The sequence below is a fragment of the Rutidosis leptorrhynchoides genome, chromosome 2, assembly GCF_046630445.1.
Source record: "Rutidosis leptorrhynchoides isolate AG116_Rl617_1_P2 chromosome 2, CSIRO_AGI_Rlap_v1, whole genome shotgun sequence".
Classification (NCBI taxonomy): domain Eukaryota; kingdom Viridiplantae; phylum Streptophyta; class Magnoliopsida; order Asterales; family Asteraceae; genus Rutidosis; species Rutidosis leptorrhynchoides.
In genome coordinates, this window is record NC_092334.1 from 189641064 (window position 1) to 189661610 (window position 20547).

At 32.5% G+C, this 20547-nt stretch overlaps 1 protein-coding gene across 1 annotated transcript; it reads right to left on the reverse strand.

The window, feature by feature from the left end:
• Nucleotides 1-8487: 8487 nt before the first annotated feature.
• Nucleotides 8488-9743, reverse strand: LOC139888485 (uncharacterized). The gene is made up of 3 exons (XM_071871492.1): nucleotides 9714-9743; nucleotides 8599-9632; nucleotides 8488-8515 (listed from the first exon to the last, which is right to left on the reverse strand). The coding sequence occupies exons 1-3, from the start codon at nucleotides 9741-9743 to the stop codon at nucleotides 8488-8490; spliced, it is 1092 nt and encodes a 363-aa protein (XP_071727593.1).
• Between the last annotated feature and the right edge of the window lie 10804 nt (nucleotides 9744-20547).

The following is a 20547-nucleotide window of genomic DNA, read 5'->3' on the forward strand; positions in this document are numbered from 1 at the left end:
GGCCTCGGATTCACGAACCTATATTAATTATATATATTTATATGTTCGTCAATATTTGTCTAACAATTTTTGGTCAAGTCATAGTGTACCACAATCCTAATGCTCGAGACTAATATGCAAAAGTCAACAAAAGTCAACTTAACCCAAAATGACTTCTAAAATTTATACGTGTTTATTATATAACTTAACTATAGTCATTTTATATATTTAAATATATTTATTAGATTTTATAATAATAAAAGTCATTTATTAATAAAAATTTATATTAACATTTATATATGATAAAATATACTTTTATATATCTTAAGTAGTAAAATTTATAAAGTTCACTTAATATCGTAAAACTATAGTGGTAAGTATTATTAATGTAATTATATTACGCGTGGTGAAAAATATCTTTGTATCCCCTATTTATTTGATAAAATAATATTGATCATAATAATAATAAGTAAAAGTTGTATTATTTTGTAATAATAATTATTATTATTCTATAAAAAAATAACAATATTTATATTTACTAAAAATGTTATTATGATAAAATGATAATACTAACATAATAGTAATAATGATATTTTATAATAACAATGATATTTCTATTAAAATAATAACGACGATAGTAATAATAATCATTTTAACAATAATACTAAAATTCAGTTGACTATAACTTCTAATCCGTTCATCGAAACCATTCGATATCTAAATGAAAAGTTCTTAATTTTTTGCTAGCTTTCCAATGACATGCATATCATATACCCTATCTCAGTAGCATATGTATCTAATTCAGGATTCAACAAACCTATCTAAGGACAATATCGAATGTACAAGCATGCATAATCCTATATACTCGAGTACTAGTCAGGGATACACTATTGAAATATAAAAGTTAAGTTATGAGTGCTCACGTATCAATATTGAGATTCAATATTGCAGGAAAGTACGTAGACAAAACGAAAATGATAAACGTTAGGTTGACCTCACGAGCAATACCCTCGATCAATACCCATAACCTCCATAGCTATAACCCATAATTTCCTTAGCTCTATCCCGTTTGAAAATTATTTTAAAATCGTCTGAATATAACTCCGTCGTAGTATTTTATGTATACTAATAATATCTTGAAATAATACAAAGAAAATATATATGTGTAATTCGATTGAGAGAGTTTAGAGAAATATATTTTCAAGTTTCTATGAAATAATAAAACCTATTGAATTCTATTTATAATAGATTTTTGAATTATTAAAGTGAATTATTAAAGTATGAATCATTAAAGTGAATTATTAAAGTATGATTTATTAAAGTGAATTATTAAAGTATGAATTATTAAAGTGAATTATTAAAGTATGAATTATTAAAGTGAATTATTAAAGTGAATTATTAAAGTATGAATTATTAAAGTGAATTATTAAAGTATGAATTATTAAAGTGAATTATTAAAGTATGAATTATTAAAGTTAAAGTAAAGTAAAAGTAAAGTAAAGGTAAAGTTAAAGTATAGTAAAAGTATAAAACTATGTACGTATAATACGCGTATAAATATATATAATATTAATTTAAATCGTTATATATATTTGATAAAATAAAATATAAATATCGTTATTTTATCATACTAGTTAAGTAATGAGTTTTCAAAAAGAATAGATTTCTTAAATCACAGTGGACCTCATAACATAGGCCCGTAATCATATCATAATGTATCTGATAATTCAATCATTTGATATTATCTCTTAATTCTGTCAATAAATATATCGAAACAAATACGTTCATGTAAGGTATCATATATCTAATACTTTGTTAATGTTTTCAGTTAATATTATATATTATATATACATATCTATATACACATAATTGTTCGTGAATCGTTGAACACGGTCAAAGGATAATTGATTACATGAATGTAGTTCCAAACTTTTTGAGATTCAACATTACAAATTCTGCTTATCGTGTCGGAAACATATAAAGGTTAAGTTTAAATTTGGTCGGAAATTTTCGAGTCGTCACAGTACCTACCCGTTAAAGAAATTTCGTCCCGAAATTTGATCGAGGTCGTCATGGCTAACTATAAAAATGTTTTCATGACGAATATGAGTTGATAAATAGAGTTTTATCAGCATTGAGTAATATAGATAAAACAATTTGATTACGCAAAGAGTATAAGTGAAGCTATCGCAAGAGAGTGAAATGAGTAAACGTATATTTATTTTAACCGATGACGTAGTTATGATTGATTTCCAGAATTCATTGGATTTAAAGAAAATCTTTGCAATAAGATTTGGTTCTTCGGCGATTAAGAAAATCATGACCTTCTTTGATTAAATGCGATAATCTGTCTCGATTTCTCTGTCTGATATTTTACTATAAATCCACCCCCTTCGTTTCTTTATTTCCACAGCTCACACCTTCTAGTCTTTATCCCCAATTCATACTTTAAAGCATTCGTTAATATGCTTCATCCAGTATTGATTCTTGATATACTCTTAACTTTCATATCTGTCATTCTTCTTTTTCATCTACCACCGGAGAAAGTTATTTTCTTCTACCATTACCTTGGGGTTATTGTTTTTTTCATTCTCCCGTGTCTTTATATTGCTATACGCATTGATATACACGGTTTGTAATTTCGAGGTTGTTATCGGGCTTTATATTCTCCATTATATTTCGGAGCTTCATGCTTTCATTTTCTCTTCCCAGCCTTAAGTCAAGCGGATAATGGTCCATAATTCGTAGATATGAATTTTTGGATGAACATAGTTAATGTTCCAAGAATAAAATCGTAATGGCACGATCTTAATTTGGCAACTTACCAGAATATCTGAAAATATAGAGCTATCAAGATGATATGTTCTTAATATGTTTGGAAATTGGGTAGAATGTAAGAGTCGTGTAAATAGTACATGATGACGGTATGTTCTATGAATCATCACGTTCCATTAGAAACTCAGCATGACTTACTGTAATATAATCACGTTGATCAAGTGTCATTATATTATACTAACTCATGTTTCAGTTCCCAACACTGCTTTAAAAACATTCCTATTTTAAATTCGATTTTTTTTTCTTCAGAATTTAGAAACTAACACAGTTTCTTTTTATGTTGTAACGCAGATATTGCGAAGAGATAAAAGATTTTGGATAAGAATAGTTGTGAAAATATATTCAGGAATATCGAAGATATTTATAATAAAAGATACGATAATATCTTAGAATTCTTAACATAGATGGATGATGAAGAAGATTTGTCTGTGAAGGTTTAGAATAAGAAGTAAGGTATTTGCTAACGATTTCAGTAGACACTGAAACATTTGGATCCTTTAAAGGCAGGTTTAGTCTTTGTGATTTGTCCACAGCCTCTTTCATGGTCTGCTCAATCCATTTTCCAGTTTCAAACCTTCTCTTTTTCTCAGCTTTACCACCATACTATTCTTTATCATCAAACTTTTGACTGTTAAAGTCGTTTACAGTTTTTGCTGCTTCATCAGCATTTTTCCAATTTCGGAGAACTAGTTCATAGTTTGGGATGTTTTTCAGAAAATTCACATTCGAAGTATGTAAGTCTAGGAGATAGACGTTATATGTATACATATAAATTTTAACGTAAAATTGTCGCGAAATTCAAAATACTGATTGCTAATTCCCAGTAGTTGGTGTGACAATTATTGTTACTGGATGTAGGTGAGTACATGATGGGGTTTTAATGAATAAGTATAGTGGATTTTTGGAGAGGCTTAAGTCGAAGGTTAATGAAGTTGTTGATAAGTTTACTGCTAATGTGACGAGATATGAAAGGTTCCCCGATAACCATGATGAAGGGTTTATTCGTATAAACAAATGAAGGTGATTTGCTGGAGCTGTGACAAAACTGTCTATTTTGGAAAGAGATTGAAAAATTATATTTGGTAATAAATATCAAAGGATCTGACATGGATACATGTTAAACTATAACTTTGGTTTCGAGAGCTTTTCAGGTGCATGACAGTGGGTAATGTGTGGTTGGATAATCATCTCGCATGCCTTTAGGAATTTCGAAGTGTTTGAACACATATTGTAATTGTTAATATACATATGATGTTCTAAGATTTTGAATGATACAAATATTTTTGTGAGTTCCATGAATAGAAATGAGGTTCTGAGACAGTTTTGAAGTCAAAGTATAGTTTTGAAAGATGTAGGAATCTAAGAGTGATGATTTCGGTTATATCTTGAATCGAATTCTGAGATTTTAAAATCAGAATATGTAATTAGATTTTGAATGAGTATGGTTGTTTTGATTTCTATAAAAGAATGTATATTGTTGTGAAAGTAGGGAGTATAATGGATGACTTGCTGAATCAGATTCGAAGAATGTAACATATTAATTGTGAATTTATATATCTCTCGGGTATTACCTACCCGTTAAAAAAAATTCACAATTAATATTTTGTACAAAAGAATTTTATTACAGTCTTTATGGAAATATATATGTGTATATTTCTTCAGATGTAATATAGATTTAATGAGTTAATATTAAATTAAACTCTTTTGATTTATGGTTAAGGCTAGGATAGATAATTTCTAAACTTTAGAAATTACATAATCGCCGTAGAATGTTTCCCCAATGAAGTTATGAATCAATACTTAATTGTTGTGGTATTCCTTGGTATCTACATGGCGTATGACGTCGATGCTCGTGGGACAGATTGTGAAGTTGAGGTTTGCGATGCGGTTGTTGTTGGTGGTGGTAATGGTACTGTTGATGTTGTTGATGGTGGTACTGGTTATGCTGCTGGTGCTACTGCTGGTGTTTGTAAACCTTGCACCATATTCTCCAAAGCCACTACCTGAGCGCGAAGCTCGTTGACTTCTTCTATTACACCAGGGTGATTGTCGGTTCGGACGAGCGGATAAATAAGATCTAGAATTTGGTGTAGTATATAATCATGACGAGATACTCTGGAAATGAGAGAGAAAATGGTGTTTCGGACAGGTTCGCCAGTAAGTGCTTCAGGTTCATTGCCAAGAGGGCAATGTGGTGGATGAAAGGGATCACCTTCTTCTTGTCTCCAATGGTTAAGTAGATTACGAACCCATCCCCAATTCATCCAGAATAGATGATGGCTAATTGGTTGATCCATTCCGGTCACGCTGCTTTCGGAGCTCATGTGGAAATCCATATCGGCATAGCTGTCGGAATCCGAGGAACTCAAACTGGTTGAGGGATCCATCTTGTATGATCAGGGAAAGAATTTTTTTGTATGAAATAGATTGTAGAATTTAGATTTGGTATTCTTCAATACATAATTTACATATGTATATATAATACCAAAATCCCATAAATTACGGAGGAATCTTTGAAAGATGTCAGTCAAAGTTCACAGTAACAGATATGCTAAGATAAGAATTCGTCTATACACTATTATGCAATAAATGTAGGAAAACGCGTCTAGACTTAAGAATGATAAGCAGATAATTTTCTAAGGGTGGTAAGTAGATGATTTCAGACTAAAAATGATAAGCAAAACTTTTGACATGCAGACACGGTCGAAGTCCAGACTCACTGATGCATCTTAACAACTATCAGTTAGATACACTAATGCAAGACCTGGTTCGCTAAGACCACCGCTCTGATACCAACTGAAAGGATCCGTTCATATAAATTATAAACGATTCACAATAGTTGATTACATCGCGAGGTATTTGACCTCTATATGATACGTTTTACAAACATTGCATTCGTTTTTAAAAGACAAACTTTCTTTACATCAAAAATTGACGGCATGCATACCATTTCATATTACATCCAACTATAATTGACTTAATATTAATCTTGATGAACTAAACTACTCGAATGCAACGTCTTTCAAAGTATGTCATGAATGACTCCAAGTAATATCCTTAAAATGAGCTAATGCACAGCGGATGATTTCTTTAATACCTGAGAATAAACATGCTTTAAAGTGTCAACCAAAAGGTTGGTGAGTTCATTAGTTTATCATAATCAATCATTTCCGTAATAGTAATAGACCACAAGATTTCAGTTTTTATAAATATCCGTACACTCGCGAGTGTATAAAAGTATTCTATAAGTTGTAGGCACCCGGTAACAAGCCTTAACGTTCATGTTTTACCCTCTGAAGTACACCAGATCAGGTGTGTTTAAAATAACCTCGAAGTACTAAAGCATCTCATAGTCAGGATGGGGTTTGTCAGGCCCAATAGATCTATCTTTAGGATTCGCGCCTACCGTACATAGACAAGTAGTTTAATGTTACCAAGCTAAGGGTATATTTCTGGTTTAAACCCACATAGAATTAGTTTTAGTACTTGTGCCTATTTCGTAAAACGTTTATAAAACAGCGCATGTATTCTCAGCCCAAAAATATATATAAAAAGGGAGTAATGAAACTCACCATACTGTATTTCGTAGTAAAAATACATATAACGTCATTTAACAAGTGCAAGGTTGGCCTCGGATTCACGAACCTATATTAATTATATATATTTATATGTTCGTCAATATTTGTCTAACAATTTTTGGTCAAGTCATAGTGTACCACAATCCGAATGCTCGAGACTAATATGCAAAAGTCAACAAAAGTCAACTTAACCCAAAATGACTTCTAAAATTTATACGTGTTTATTATATAACTTAACTATAGTCATTTTATATATTTAAATATATTTATTAGATTTTATAATAATAAAAGTCATTTATTAATAAAAATTTATATTAACGTTTATATATGATAAAATATACTTTTATATATCTTAAGTAGTAAAATTTATAAAGTTCACTTAATATCGTAAAACTATAGTGGTAAGTATTATTAATGTAATTATATTACGCGTGGTGAAAAATATCTTTGTATCCCCTATTTATTTGATAAAATAATATTGATCATAATAATAATAAGTAAAAGTTGTATTATTTTGTAATAATAATAATTATTATTCTATAAAAAATAACAATATTTATATTTACTAAAAATGTTATTATGATAAAATGATAATACTAACATAATAGTAATAATGATATTTTATAATAACAATGATATTTCTATTAAAATAATAACGACGATAGTAATAATAATCATTTTAACAATAATACTAAAATTCAGTTGACTATAACTTCTAATCCGTTCATCGAAACCATTCGATATCTAAATGAAAAGTTCTTAATTTTTCGCTAGCTTTCCAATGACATGCATATCATATACCCTATCTCAGTAGCATATGTATCTAATTCAGGATTCAACAAACCTATCTAAGGACAATATCGAATGTACAAGCATGCATAATCCTATATACTCGAGCACTAGTCAGGGATACACTATTGAAATATAAAAGTTAAGTTATGAGTGCTCACGTATCAATATTGAGATTCAATATTGCAGGAAAGTACGTAGACGAAACGAAAATGATAAACGTTAGGTTGACCTCACGAGCAATACCCTCGATCAATACCCATAACCTCCAAAGCTATAACCCATAATTTCCTTAGCTCTATCCCGTTTGAAAACTTATTTTAAAATCGTCTGAATATAACTCCGTCGTAGTATTTTATGTATACTAATAATATCTTGAAATAATACAATGAAAATATATATGTGTAATTCAATTGAGAGAGTTTAGAGAAATATATTTTCAAGTTTCTATGAAATAATAAAACCTATTGAATTCTATTTATAATAGATTTTTGAATTATTAAAGTGAATTATTAAAGTATGAATTATTAAAGTGAATTATTAAAGTATGAATTATTAAAGTGAATTATTAAAGTATAAATTATTAAAGTGAATTATTAAAGTATGAATTATTAAAGTGAATTATTAAAGTATGAATTATTAAAGTGAATTATTAAAGTATAAATTATTAAAGTGAATTAATAAAGTATGAATTATTAAAGTTAAAGTAAAGTAAAAGTAAAGTAAAGGTAAAGTTAAAGTATAGTAAAAGTATAAAACTATGAACGTATAATACGCGTATAAATATATATAATATTAATTTAAATCGTTATATATATTTGATAAAATAAAATATAAATATCGTTATTTTATCATACTAGTTAAGTAATGAGTGGTCAAAAAGAATAGATTTCTTAAATCACAGTGGACCTCATAACATAGGCCCGTAATCATATCATAATGTATCTGATAATTCAATCATTTGATATTATCTCTTAATTCTGTCAATAAATATATCGAAACAAATACGTTCATGTAAAGTATCATATATCTAATACTTTGTTAATGTTTTCAGTTAATATTATATATTATATATACATATCTATATACACATAATTGTTCGTGAATCGTCGAACACGGTCAAAGGATAATTGATTACATGAATGTAGTTCCAAACTTTTTGAGATTCAACATTACAAATTCTGCTTATCGTGTCGGAAACATATAAAGGTTAAGTTTAAATTTGGTCGGAAATTTTCGGGTCGTCACATGTATGCCGGTACTCCATAATTCCATCATGTCATCAACTAATGGTTGCAAATAAACATCAATGTCGTTTCCAGGTTGCTTTAGGCCTTGAATCAAAAGAGACATCATTATGTATTTTCTTTTCATACATAGCCAAGGCGGTAGGTTATAAATGCATAGAAGAACAGGCCACATGCTGTGACGGCTACTCAAATCTCCGAAAGGATTAATTCCATCTGAACTGAGTCTGAACCTCATATTACGTATCTCATCCCCAAATTCTCCAAAATCTTTATCAATATTTTTCCATTGAAGTGAATCGGCCACATGTCGCATTTTTCCATCATTTTTACGATCTTCAGCATACCAACGTAATAATTTTGCATCTTTCTCATTCGCAAATAATCTCTTTAATCTTGGTATGATAGGCAAGTACCACAATAATTTTTCAGGAGGTCCATTTTCCGACACATCACTATCAACATTATCAGTTGATTTTCCACGTTTATACCTAGATGTACCACATACCTTACATTGATGAAGGTCTTTGTCTTCATTCCTGTATAACATACAATCATTTGGACAAGTATGTATTCTCTGTATTTCCAATCCCATTGGGCACATTAATTTCTTTGCTTGGTATGTTGAAAACGACAACTCATTACCTTCTGGTAGCATTTTGTTCAACAACTTTAACAGGCTAATGAAACTTGTGTCTCTCGAACCATTGTTTGATTTTAAGTTAAAAAGTTGTATAACGGCGGAAAGTTTTGTAAAATTCATACAACCGGTATATAAAGGTTTTTCAGCATCAACAAATAGTTGTTGTACTCTGTCATGATACTTATCAGCAACTTTATCCTCCATATCCAAATCGTCAAACATGTCATCAAAATTAACATTATTGTCACTATTGTATGAATCTTCTTCGTTATCGGTATCGTTATCTGAAACAGACGGGTTAAGGTCAGCTAATGACTCACCATGAAAAGACCAACATGTGTACCCTCTCATAAATCCGTGTGCAATTAGATGATTTTTGATATTGGTTGAATCAGTATACCACCGTGCATTTTTGCATTTCTTACAAGGACAACTAATTGTGGTGTTTCCTTTTTCTTTTTCTAGTTGATCAGTCTCGGCAATTGTAATAAATTCATCAAGACTATCAATAAACTCAGAGGTAGCGCGACCTATCTCGTACATCCAAGTATTCCGATCCATCTACAATCAACAATGAAAAAGTTAATACATTATTAATAATAAAGAATGTAAAAAGTTGGAAAAAGGACTAGAACCCACGACCTCCTCTCTACCAAGCAACATCCTAACCATCTAAGCAATTGTGTTAACCTGACAACTTTACATTTATTTTCTATAAAAACATCACGTATGGTCTATTGTAAAAAAAAACCCCAAATCAAAATCAATTGAGTTTTATCGATCATAATCCCATAACCTCTTTATCATTTCTCTTTTGTTATCTATCTGTGTTCTAAAAAAAAACCCCGAAGTAACCCAAATCAATTGAATCTGTAAACCCTAATTGTTCAATACCCAATTCGATTCCTGTTCTATTTTAAATTCGGTCTCTGCACGATTCTACTTTGCTACCATGGCTTACACAAAGCAACGTATTTCAAGAGAGTTTATTTCTAAGGTTAGTTCCTATCAGTAATTATAATTAATAATTAATTTTGTATATTTGATAATCTAAATTTATTACTTTTTTTTTGTTCAGAAAAAATATGAATATTATTGTCGCGCAATTAGACTTTGAAATGGGTTTGGTTATGAGTTCGGACAATTTCCTTGTTATTGCATATTGTGTATGTGTGATATGTTTGCTGCATTATTCATAACACAACAATAAGACTTCATGTGTTTGAAACGATATTAAGGTGTATAAGCCTGTGTTTGCTGTACTATGATCATAATTTGTATATGCATGTGCTTAGATGTGTATCTTTTCTATTGCATTTTGTGTATAGATGCAACAAAAAAAAAGTGTAAACAAACTGAAAAAGAAGTCAGTTGTTCAGTTGAAGATTGAATTTGACGAGTTTGGCCAAGCAATTAGAAAAAACCAAGCTATTTTTGCAAGCAACATAGGCGTTTTAACTAGGAGCACTTGTGATTTTCTTGTAAAGGATTGGAAGCATGTGTCTCCTGATCAGAAACAAAGTTTATGGTTGAAAATAAAGGTATTAAAATATAAGATTTTGTTTAATTACTTTTTATTTATATATGTTACAACATTCACCACTTACATTAGTTTAAGTTATACAGGAACTTCATAATATTGAAGACGATTTTGCACACAAAACAACACTTCAAAAATGCAACACAGCGTTTACGAGATTCAAGCGCAAGTTTAGAACGTTTATGGATAAAGGCAAGCTTCCTTATGAGAAGTAAAAGAATACGATTTCATAACTCCAAAAAAATTGGAAAAAAATATGTGAAATCGAAGATACGCCTGCTAGACGAGTAAGTGCTATTCATTTGATTTGTAACAGGTATGGAGGTACATTGTGATATTGTAATGCTTTGAAAAAGGCATTTAATTGCATTTAAACTGTGTAGGCTCTAAGAGAAAAAGGCAGGCAAAACGCTTTGAAAAAAGAAAAAGAAAAGTATGCTCGAGTTGGTCATTCGGGATATCGTGGGAAAAAAGCACAATGGGATACAGAAGCAAATGATCCTCATAAACGTACACCATACCACAATATCAAAGATCCTGCTGCGAGGTATTACGTTCTAAGCAGGATTTGATGGAATTCAACATAACAACAAGTCTTTAATTTCAACATAATCACAAAGCCATTTTATGATAGTTAAAGGAAGCGGAAGCATGATTGTCAAGAAAACCAGTTTATATGTTTAACCATTTAAATTGAATTCCATGTTAATATCAAGTCTTGAAAATATGCTTACATATAAGAACAAGGAAGTAAGATATATACCTCCTCAAGTGTGTTTGAGGGCTGATTTGGAACAAGTAAGATGATGATGAAGATGATGAACAATAGCCTCTAACTTGAAGCCTCAAGAGTGTTATACCCACAAGCCCTTTTTGCACCAACACCACCTTTGTTTGAGTTAGGATTTAAGACACTTAATCACCTAGATTAACAAGCAAAACTCTCTTCTTTTTCTTTGAAAAGTCATGGCCAGCAGCACTCCAAAAGACAAGAGAGAGTTTGCAAAGAACTTGGTGTAATACTTGAGTCAAATCTTTAGTTAAAGAGTTAAACATGTTCCTTAGAAAGTGTGCTATTAAAAGTAACAAAACTAGCATGTGTTGGTCTTCCTTGGTCTCCTCAAAAACCGCCACCACCATGCCATTTTTATAACAATTGGTTAATTTTATAAAACTTCTTATAAATCTCTTGTTTTGTTAAGTTACTTGTACATTTTATAAATCATTTCCAAAATATAACACAATGTAATTATTTAAACCTATAAATAATTAATTCCTTAAGATATAAATTATCCAAATAACTTAACTCAAGTGATAATATTTTAGGAACCCGATTTTCTAAAATCTAAGTGTCGCGTATTTATTTAACGATCCAATCGTCAAGATTAAATACATATAAGGTGTCGGTAAGCTTGTTATTGGGTATGACCCGACTTGAATCATACGTATAAGGTGTCGGTAACCTTTCCCCACATTCATACCATGAATGTATACCAATCCAAGTTCATAATAGTCTAAACCTCACACTTATTCCCACAAATGCGATCGACTACGGAATTTAGAATAATTTCTTATTCATGGATAAAATATGAAAAATAGGAACATGACTCAAGATTAATAAATAAACACCATAATTACATTAATGAGTTTGAACCACTTCGTTCTGTTACAATACATAAAACAGATCACAACCAATCACTAGAATATCGAAGCCCTAATGCACTAACATGCCCTTGATGTTTTGCACCATGTAAGAGCTTCGTGAGTGGATCCGCTATATTAAGATCTGTGTGAACTTTGTGAATACATATCTTTCCCTTTTCAACTTCATCCCTTATGTAGTTGAATCTCCGCTCAATGTGACGGGTCTTTTGGTGAGCAAGAGGTTCCTTGATTTGAGCAATTGCACCCTCGTTGTCACAAAAGATCTCAAGAGGGTCCTGAATGGAAGGGACCACTCCTAAGTCATCGATGAATTTCTTCATCCATGCAGCTTCCTGTACTGCCAATGAGGCGGTAATGTACTCTGACTCTGTAGTGGATGATGCAACAACATCCTGTTTTGAACTCTTCCAAGAGACCGCACCTCCATTTAACTTGAAGACATAACCGGACTGTGATCGAGAATCATCTCGATCAGTTTGGAAACTCGCATCCACGTAACGTTTTACAGCGAGTTCCTCCTCACCAGACCCATATATTAGAAACATATCCTTAGTCCTCCTAAGGTACTTCAATATACTTTTAACCGCAATCCAATGACTGTTTCCTGGGTTATTCTGGTATCTACTTGTCAAGCTAAGAGTGCATGACACATCCGATCTAGTACATATCATTGCATACATGATTGACCCAATAGCAGATACGTACGGGACTTTCTTCATTCTCTCTTGTTCATCTTTCGTGGTAGGGCACTAAGATGAACTGAGAAGCGTTCCTCTTTGAATAGGTACCAAACCTTTCTTAGAGTTCTCCATCTTGAACCTTTTCAAGATCTTTTCAATGTATGCACTTTGATTCAAACCTATCAGTTTCTTGGATCTATCCCTGTAGATCCCAATCCCCAAAATGTATTGTGCTTCTCCAAGATCCTTAATGGAGAAGCATTTACTTAGCCAAGTTTTAACACCTTGCATTGCCGGAATATTATTTTCAAATAACAATATATCATCCACATATAGTATAAGGAACATGATAGTGCTCCCACTAGCTTTCTTGTATACACAAGCTTCATCACCATTTTTAATGAAGCCAAATTTCTTGGCCTTCTCATTAAAATGATGATTTCACATTCTAGATGCTTGTTTCAATCCGTAGATTGACTTCTTTAACTTGCATACCTTTTTAGGATATTTCGGATCAACAAAACCTTCAGGCTGAACCATATAGACATCTTCCTCAAGATATCCATTTAGGAAAGCGATCTTGACATCCATTTGCCATATTTCATAATCATAATGAGCAGCAATGGCAAGTAATATCCTGATAAACTTTAGCATTGCCACAGGCGAAAAAGTTTCATCATAGTCAACCCCTTGAGTTTGAGTGAAACCTTTTGCTACAAGTCTAGCTTTATATGTATCCAAGTTTCCATGTATGTTGGTTTTCATCTTGAAAAGCCATTTACAATCAACTAGCCTAGAGCCAGTAGGTTGTGCAACAAGTTCCCAAACTTAGTTGTCATACATGGATTGCATCTCAGCGTTCATGGCTTCCTGCCATTTATCTTTATCAATCCTTGATAAAGCATCTTGGTAGTTTGTTGGTTCATCTAAATCAACCACATAGCAACCATCCATGAGAAACCCATATCTCTCAGGAGGATTACTAATCCTACCAGATCTGCGAACGTCTTGTATACTTTGATCATCCATTTGATCATTCTCAACATTTTCATGTTGAGTGCTAGTGTCAACAAATTGTGTATCATCTACTTGATCTTGAACCTCTTCAAGATCTATCTTCCTTTCACTATTACTTTCCATTAGGAACTTAGTTTCAAGGAATTCAGCCTTCCGAGCAATAAATACATTCTGCTCGGAAGGATCATAGAAATAGTATCCCATATCATCCTTGGGAAATCCTATGAAGATACACTTCGTGGATCTAGCATTCAACTTATTAGGGATGTAACGCTTAGGGTAAGCTTCACATCCCCATACCTTTAAGTATGATAGAGATGGAGGTTTTCCAAACCATATCTCATGAGGTGTTTGTTCCACTTTCTTGGTTGGGCCATATTTAAAATACGAGCCGCGAAGCATAGATAATAACCCCAAAATGATAGAGGTAACGAGCTTCTAGCCATCATAGATCGAACCATATCCATTAGGGTTCGGTTCCTCCTTTCGGAAACTCCATTAAGTTGGGATGTTCCAGGAGGAGTGAGTTGCGAGATAATCCCACAACCTTGAAGATGATCTTGGAAAGCATCGCTTAGGTATTCACCTCCTCTATCGGTATGAAGTACCTTGATTGTTTTGTTGAGTTGATTTTGTACTTCGTTTGATATTCTTTGAATGCTTCAAAAGTTTTGTCCTTATGTCTCAATAAGTAGACATATCCGAAACGACTGAAGTCATCAATGAAAGTGACGAAGTATCTTTCACCTTTCCTGGTCATGGGCTTAAAAGGTCCACATACATCCGAATGTATTAATCCCAATAAGTCTTTAGCCCTTTCATAGGTCCCTTTGAAAGGTGCTTTAGTCATTTTGCCTTGTAAACAAGATTTACATACATCAAACGAGCCTAGTTCATTTGATTTCAAAAGTCCATTCTTTTGAAGTGTATGCATCCGATTCTTGTTTATGTAACCAAGGCGACAATGCTATAAGTAGGAATCACTCAAATCCCTTTTGAGTTTCTTGGTGTTTGCATGGAACATTGAGCTATTGTATGATGTGTCGTCATGAACCAATTCATAAATACCATTCAAAGGTGAAGCCTTAAAATAGAACACATCCTCTAAATAAACATGGATATCATTATTAATGAAATTAATATTAAAACCATATTGTTTCAAAAGGGATACAGAAATAATGTTTCAAGATAAATCGGGTGCATACAAAACATTTTTCAAAATAAGCTCCAAACCACTTGGAAGCTTCAAAATAAAGTCTCCTTGAGCTTTCACTTGCACCCTTGCTCCATTTCCCATGAAGAAACTTGTTGTTCCCACATCTTGATTACTTCTTTTGAACCCCTGCAAAGAATTGCAAATATGAGTTCCACATCCTGTGTCTAATACCCATGTATTAGAAGAAGTAATACTAAGCTCAATGTATACCATATATACATTACCTGAGGTTTTCCTTGCATCCCTCTTTTCTTTCAACTCCTTTAGGTAGACCAGGCAGTTGCATTTCCAGTGACCCATTTCACCGAAACCAAAGCACGGATCTTCCTTGAAGTTTACTTTACCAGCAACCTTTTGCTTCTTGTTATTGTTGGTTGGGGTAACCATCTTCCCCTTTCCCTTGCCCTTGCCTTGGTAGGCGGGTCCTTTCCTCTTAGCCACCTTTGGCTTAGAAGTGTTATTATTTTTGGACCCGCCTTCATTGATCATAAGCACGGGTGAAGCCCTTTTACCCATGCTTGCTTCGGCCGTCTTAAGTATGGCATGTAATTCGCCAATGCTCTTATCCCAACCATTCATATTGTAATTCATTACAAATGTGTCAAACCTTTTTGACAAATAATTAAGGATAAGGTCTATGGCTAATTCATTAGGCACGTTGCAATTTAAACGGTTCGCTCGATCAATTTGGCTTTTCATCTTAAGGACATAAGATGAAACGGATTGGGAGTCATTCATACGACATGCATGAAGCGCTCGAACTGTTTCGAAGCGCTCGACATGAGCTTGTTGAAGGAACATCTCCTTCAATTATGTGATCATGTCATATGCACTATGATGCTCGAAGTCCTTTTGGAGTTCGGGTATCATAGTCCCAAGCATAAGGCAAGAGACTTGCACCGAATCGGTGCAATACTTATCCCAATAAGCCATGCCTTCCGTATCATCCTCGTCCGATTGATCGAGAATGGGGTCTTCCAACACATACGCCCTATCCTCTAGTTTAAGGACAATTCTTAGATTGCGAAACCAATCCATGAAGTTCGTATGGTTGAGTTTTTCCTTTTCGAGGATAGACCTCAACGATAGGTTGTTAAAGTTGATTGGTGCGTTTGGAATGTTGTTGTTATTGGCGGCCATCTACAAAATTTAACAAAGTTGTTTAAGTATTAATTTTAATTTAACAATCAATACCCTTTAAATCCAATTGATATTTATTAAATTTTAGAATCCAACGGTAAACCAAATTTTAGTTAGGTGACCTTTATCCCGTCATTTGATTTAGCTAGGTAGTCATTATATGACAATTGCAATCCTTTTGCAACTTCTAAGTTATGGAATCATGCAATCCTTTTGCATGGCATATTTATTCCATCAACACCTATTTGTTCCTCATGCTTCGGTGACCCTAAGTTCATGATTCCCAAATCAAGTCATCCTACTTGTGTAAACGTGTAAATTTAACATACAAGTGGTTAGGTGACCATTATCCCACAAGTGTGCGAAATTCACCTTAATCATATTAGTTTGCTCATAACAGTTAGGTGACCTTTATCCCATTATGAGTTCCCTAATTATTTTTAAGTGTCACACAAAAGGATGACGTTTAACTTGTTTGCCTTGTTTAATAAGGGATTTTAAGTTTCCATTATTTCTAGTTTAAGAAAACTTTTACACCATACACCAACATGCATTTAGTGTATGGTTTATTTGAAAATCCATTTTTCATGTTATGTAATAAAGTCAATTTCATTACCTTGATATAAACCATTTTATATATGTGATCCATTTCATGTTCTTAATAACCGTTTATCAATTTCCTTTTGCCACTTTTAATTTAACCAATTAAATTATCGTTTTACTTGTTATTAACTTGTGATTTACTTGTAGCAACCAAACATACAAACATAATAAACAACCATGCATGCAAAACAAATATGTTCACAATCAAGCCAATTTGGTAGACATTTGTTTAGCCGAAAACAAATGCCACCGGTTAAGGGGTTATAACACAAAGTAGGAAATTTTAAATCTCCCACTTAATCTTGCATCCAAATGCTTCTTCTTGTGTTCTTTCAAGTCTTCATCTTGTATCTTCATCTTTTCATAACTCCAGAAAAATGGAAAAAAATTTGTGAAATCGAAGATACGCCTGCTAGACGAGTAAGTGCTATTCATTTGATTTGTAACAGGTATGGAGGTACATTGTGATATTGTAACGCTTTGAAAAAGGCATTTAATCGCATTTACACTGTGTAGGCTCTAAGAGAAAAAGGCAGGCAAAACGCTTTGAAAAAAGAAAAAGAAAAGTATGCTCGAGTTGGTCATTCAGGTTATCGTGGGAAAAAAGCACAATGGGATACAGAAGCAAATGATCCTCATAAACGTACACCATACCACAATATCAAAGATCCTGCTGTAAGGTATTACGTTCTAGGCAGGATTTGATGGAATTCAACATAACAACAAGTTTTTAATTTCAACATAATCACAAAGCCATTTTATGATAGTTAAAGGAAGCGAAAGCATGATTGTCAAGAAAACAAGTTTATATGTTTAACCATTTAAATTGAATTTCATGTTAATATCAAGTCTTGAAAATATGCTTACATATAAGAACAAGGAAGTAAGATATATACCTCCTCAAGTGTGTTTGAGGGCTGATTTGGAACAAGTAAGATGATGATGAAGATGATGAACAATAGCCTCTAACTTGAAGCCTCAAGAGTGTTATACCCACAAGCCCTTTTTGCACCAACACCACCTTTGTTTGAGTTAGGATTTAAGACACTTAATCACCTAGATTAACAAGCAAAACTCTCTTCTTTTTCTTTGAAAAGTCACGGCCAGCAGCACTCCAAAAGATAAGAGAGAGTTTGCAAAGAACTTGGTGTAATACTTGAGTCAAATCTTTGGTTAAAGAGTTAAACATGTTCCTTAGGAAGTGTGCTATTAAAAGTAACAAAACTAGCATGTGTTGGTCTTCCATGGTCTCCTCAAAAACCGCCACCACCATGCCATTTTTATAACAATTGGTTAATTTTATAAAACTTCTTATAAATCTCTTGTTTTGTTAAGTTACTTGTACATTTTATAAATCATTTACAAAATATAACACAATGTAATTATTTAAACCTATAAATAATTAATTCCTTAAGATATAAATTATCCAAATAACTTGACTCAGGTGATAATATTTTAGGAACCTGATTTTCTAAAATCTAAGTGTCGCGTATTTATTTAACGATCCAATCGTCAAGATTAAATACATATAAGGTGTCGGTAAGCTTGTTATTGGGTATGACCCGACTTGGATCATAACATATTAGCCACATTAATTTAATATGTCTCTTGGGCATACGAAATACCTTCAGGATGAAGCCGAATGACGCAGGGAAGACGGCAGTATGCCCAGAAATAATTGCGCCGCTTATAGAGAAAATTGTAATATATTTATATTTGAATTTTTATACTAACCAACTCATAATTTTTCTATAATTGATTACTTGTTTTGTTTTTTTCAGGTTAGGACAGATAAAGAAGGAGGGGATGCCTTGTTAACTCATGTGGGGAAGGAACACGGTGGTCAAAAACGGGGTTTAAGTAGCACAATAGGCTACAGCAAAATCAGAAAGAAACAGAAAGTAGACGATAAAGGAACGAGGGTAACTGATTTAACTGATGTTATTTTCTTACAATATTTAAATGCTTACTTACTACATTTTGTATTTCATGTTTGCTAATGAGAAGTCTCAGGAAAACCAAAAGCATGATGATGAAGAGGATGTTGTTGATGAAGATAATGATGATGATGAAGAGAATGATGATGATGATGAAGATGTAGATGATGAAGAGAATGATGATGATGAAGAGGATGTTGATGAGAAGTCTGATGATGAAGATGAAGGTGATAATGAAGTGGAAGGTGCTAATGAGAAGTTTCAGGAAAAGGAAAAGCGTGATGATGAAGAGGATGTTGATGATGAAGAGAATGATGATGATGATGAAGAAGATGTTGATGATGAAGAGAATGATGAAGATGAAAAGGATGTTGATGAGAAGGCTGATGATGAAGATGAAGATGATAATGAAGTGGAAGGTGCTGATGAATGGGAAGTTGATTATTTAGTGGAAGGTGCTGATGAAGGAGAAGGTGATAATGAAAAGGATGTTGATGATGAAGAGGATGTTGATGATGTAAAGGATGTTAATGAGGAGGATGATGATGAAGATGTGGTGAGAAAACGTGAACTGATGGTTCAACATCAGAAATTCACCAAAAAGAGAGTGAAACAATCGAAACACATAAAGGTAACTGATTTAACTAAATATTGTTTTTTTTCTAGAATTTTAAATTACTTACTACATTTAGTTTTTCATGTTTGTTAATGAACAGGATGTTGAAAAAGAAAAGCCTGATGAAAATGTAAATGTTCATGATGACATCAATGAAAAAGAAGATGCAGTGATTGAAGAAGTGAATGAACCAGAAATAGATGCAGAGTTTGTTCCATATGATGATGTCCAAATGGTGATGAACAAAGACGAAGAAGTAAATGTCGATAAAGAAGAAGATTATGTGGTTCGAGAAATAAAATATGGAGTGTTTAAAAAAGTTAATGAAGAGGAAAAAGATGCATAGTTTTCTGACGATGTTGATGAAGAAATGTTGATGAAAGACGACAAAAAAGAACACCTTGATGAAGATGTTAATGAAGAAGTTAATACAGAGCAATATCCAATGATTAAACATATTGATGCAGAGCTAACAAATTTCAGAATGAAACCCAGTCCTCCACCAAGAAGAAGGAAGTCTGAAAGAATCCTATTACAGAAGCTTTCAAAAACTGTTTTCATCAAAGATGGCAAAGGTATGAGTGAGAACAATCCAATCCAATTGTAATTTGTGATGAATATTATTGATGCTACTATAACTATGTTTGTTAATGTATATTTGTGATGCTACTTTTTATTGAAGTTAATGAATATTTGTGATGCTCCTTTTGTATGAAGTTTTGTTATGGTAATATAACTGTCTTTGTTTATGGTAATTTTCCAATGCAACTGTACTTAGGGTTATTATTAGGGTAATGATTGTACTTTGGGTAATGATTGCCACTGAAGGTGGTTATAAGGTCAACATTTCTTATCATATTGGTTATTGGGTCTGATTTGACATGTATACTATCTCATGGGTTTTTTTCAAAATTGGAGTGGGCGTTGAGTTGTTATTACTTCACCAAACATAGTTTAGTTTCTGAATTAGGCATATATAATAGACTATGTTTATATGTTTGGTTTTCTTTTGGTTGCCATAGTGTGCAGCAGGTAAATAATCAGGTTATCCAGGTTTTGTTA

Coding starts and splice junctions, on each gene's coding strand:
- LOC139888485 (XM_071871492.1), bottom strand. CDS start 9,743: ATGGTTAGGATGTTGCTTGGTAGAGAGGAG. Junction 9,633..9,713: donor TGTTGCTTGGTAGAGAGGAG/GTCGTGGGTTCT, acceptor TGTTGATTGTAG/ATGGATCGGAATACTTGGAT. Junction 8,516..8,598: donor AGTAGCCGTCACAGCATGTG/GCCTGTTCTTCT, acceptor TTTTGATTCAAG/GCCTAAAGCAACCTGGAAAC.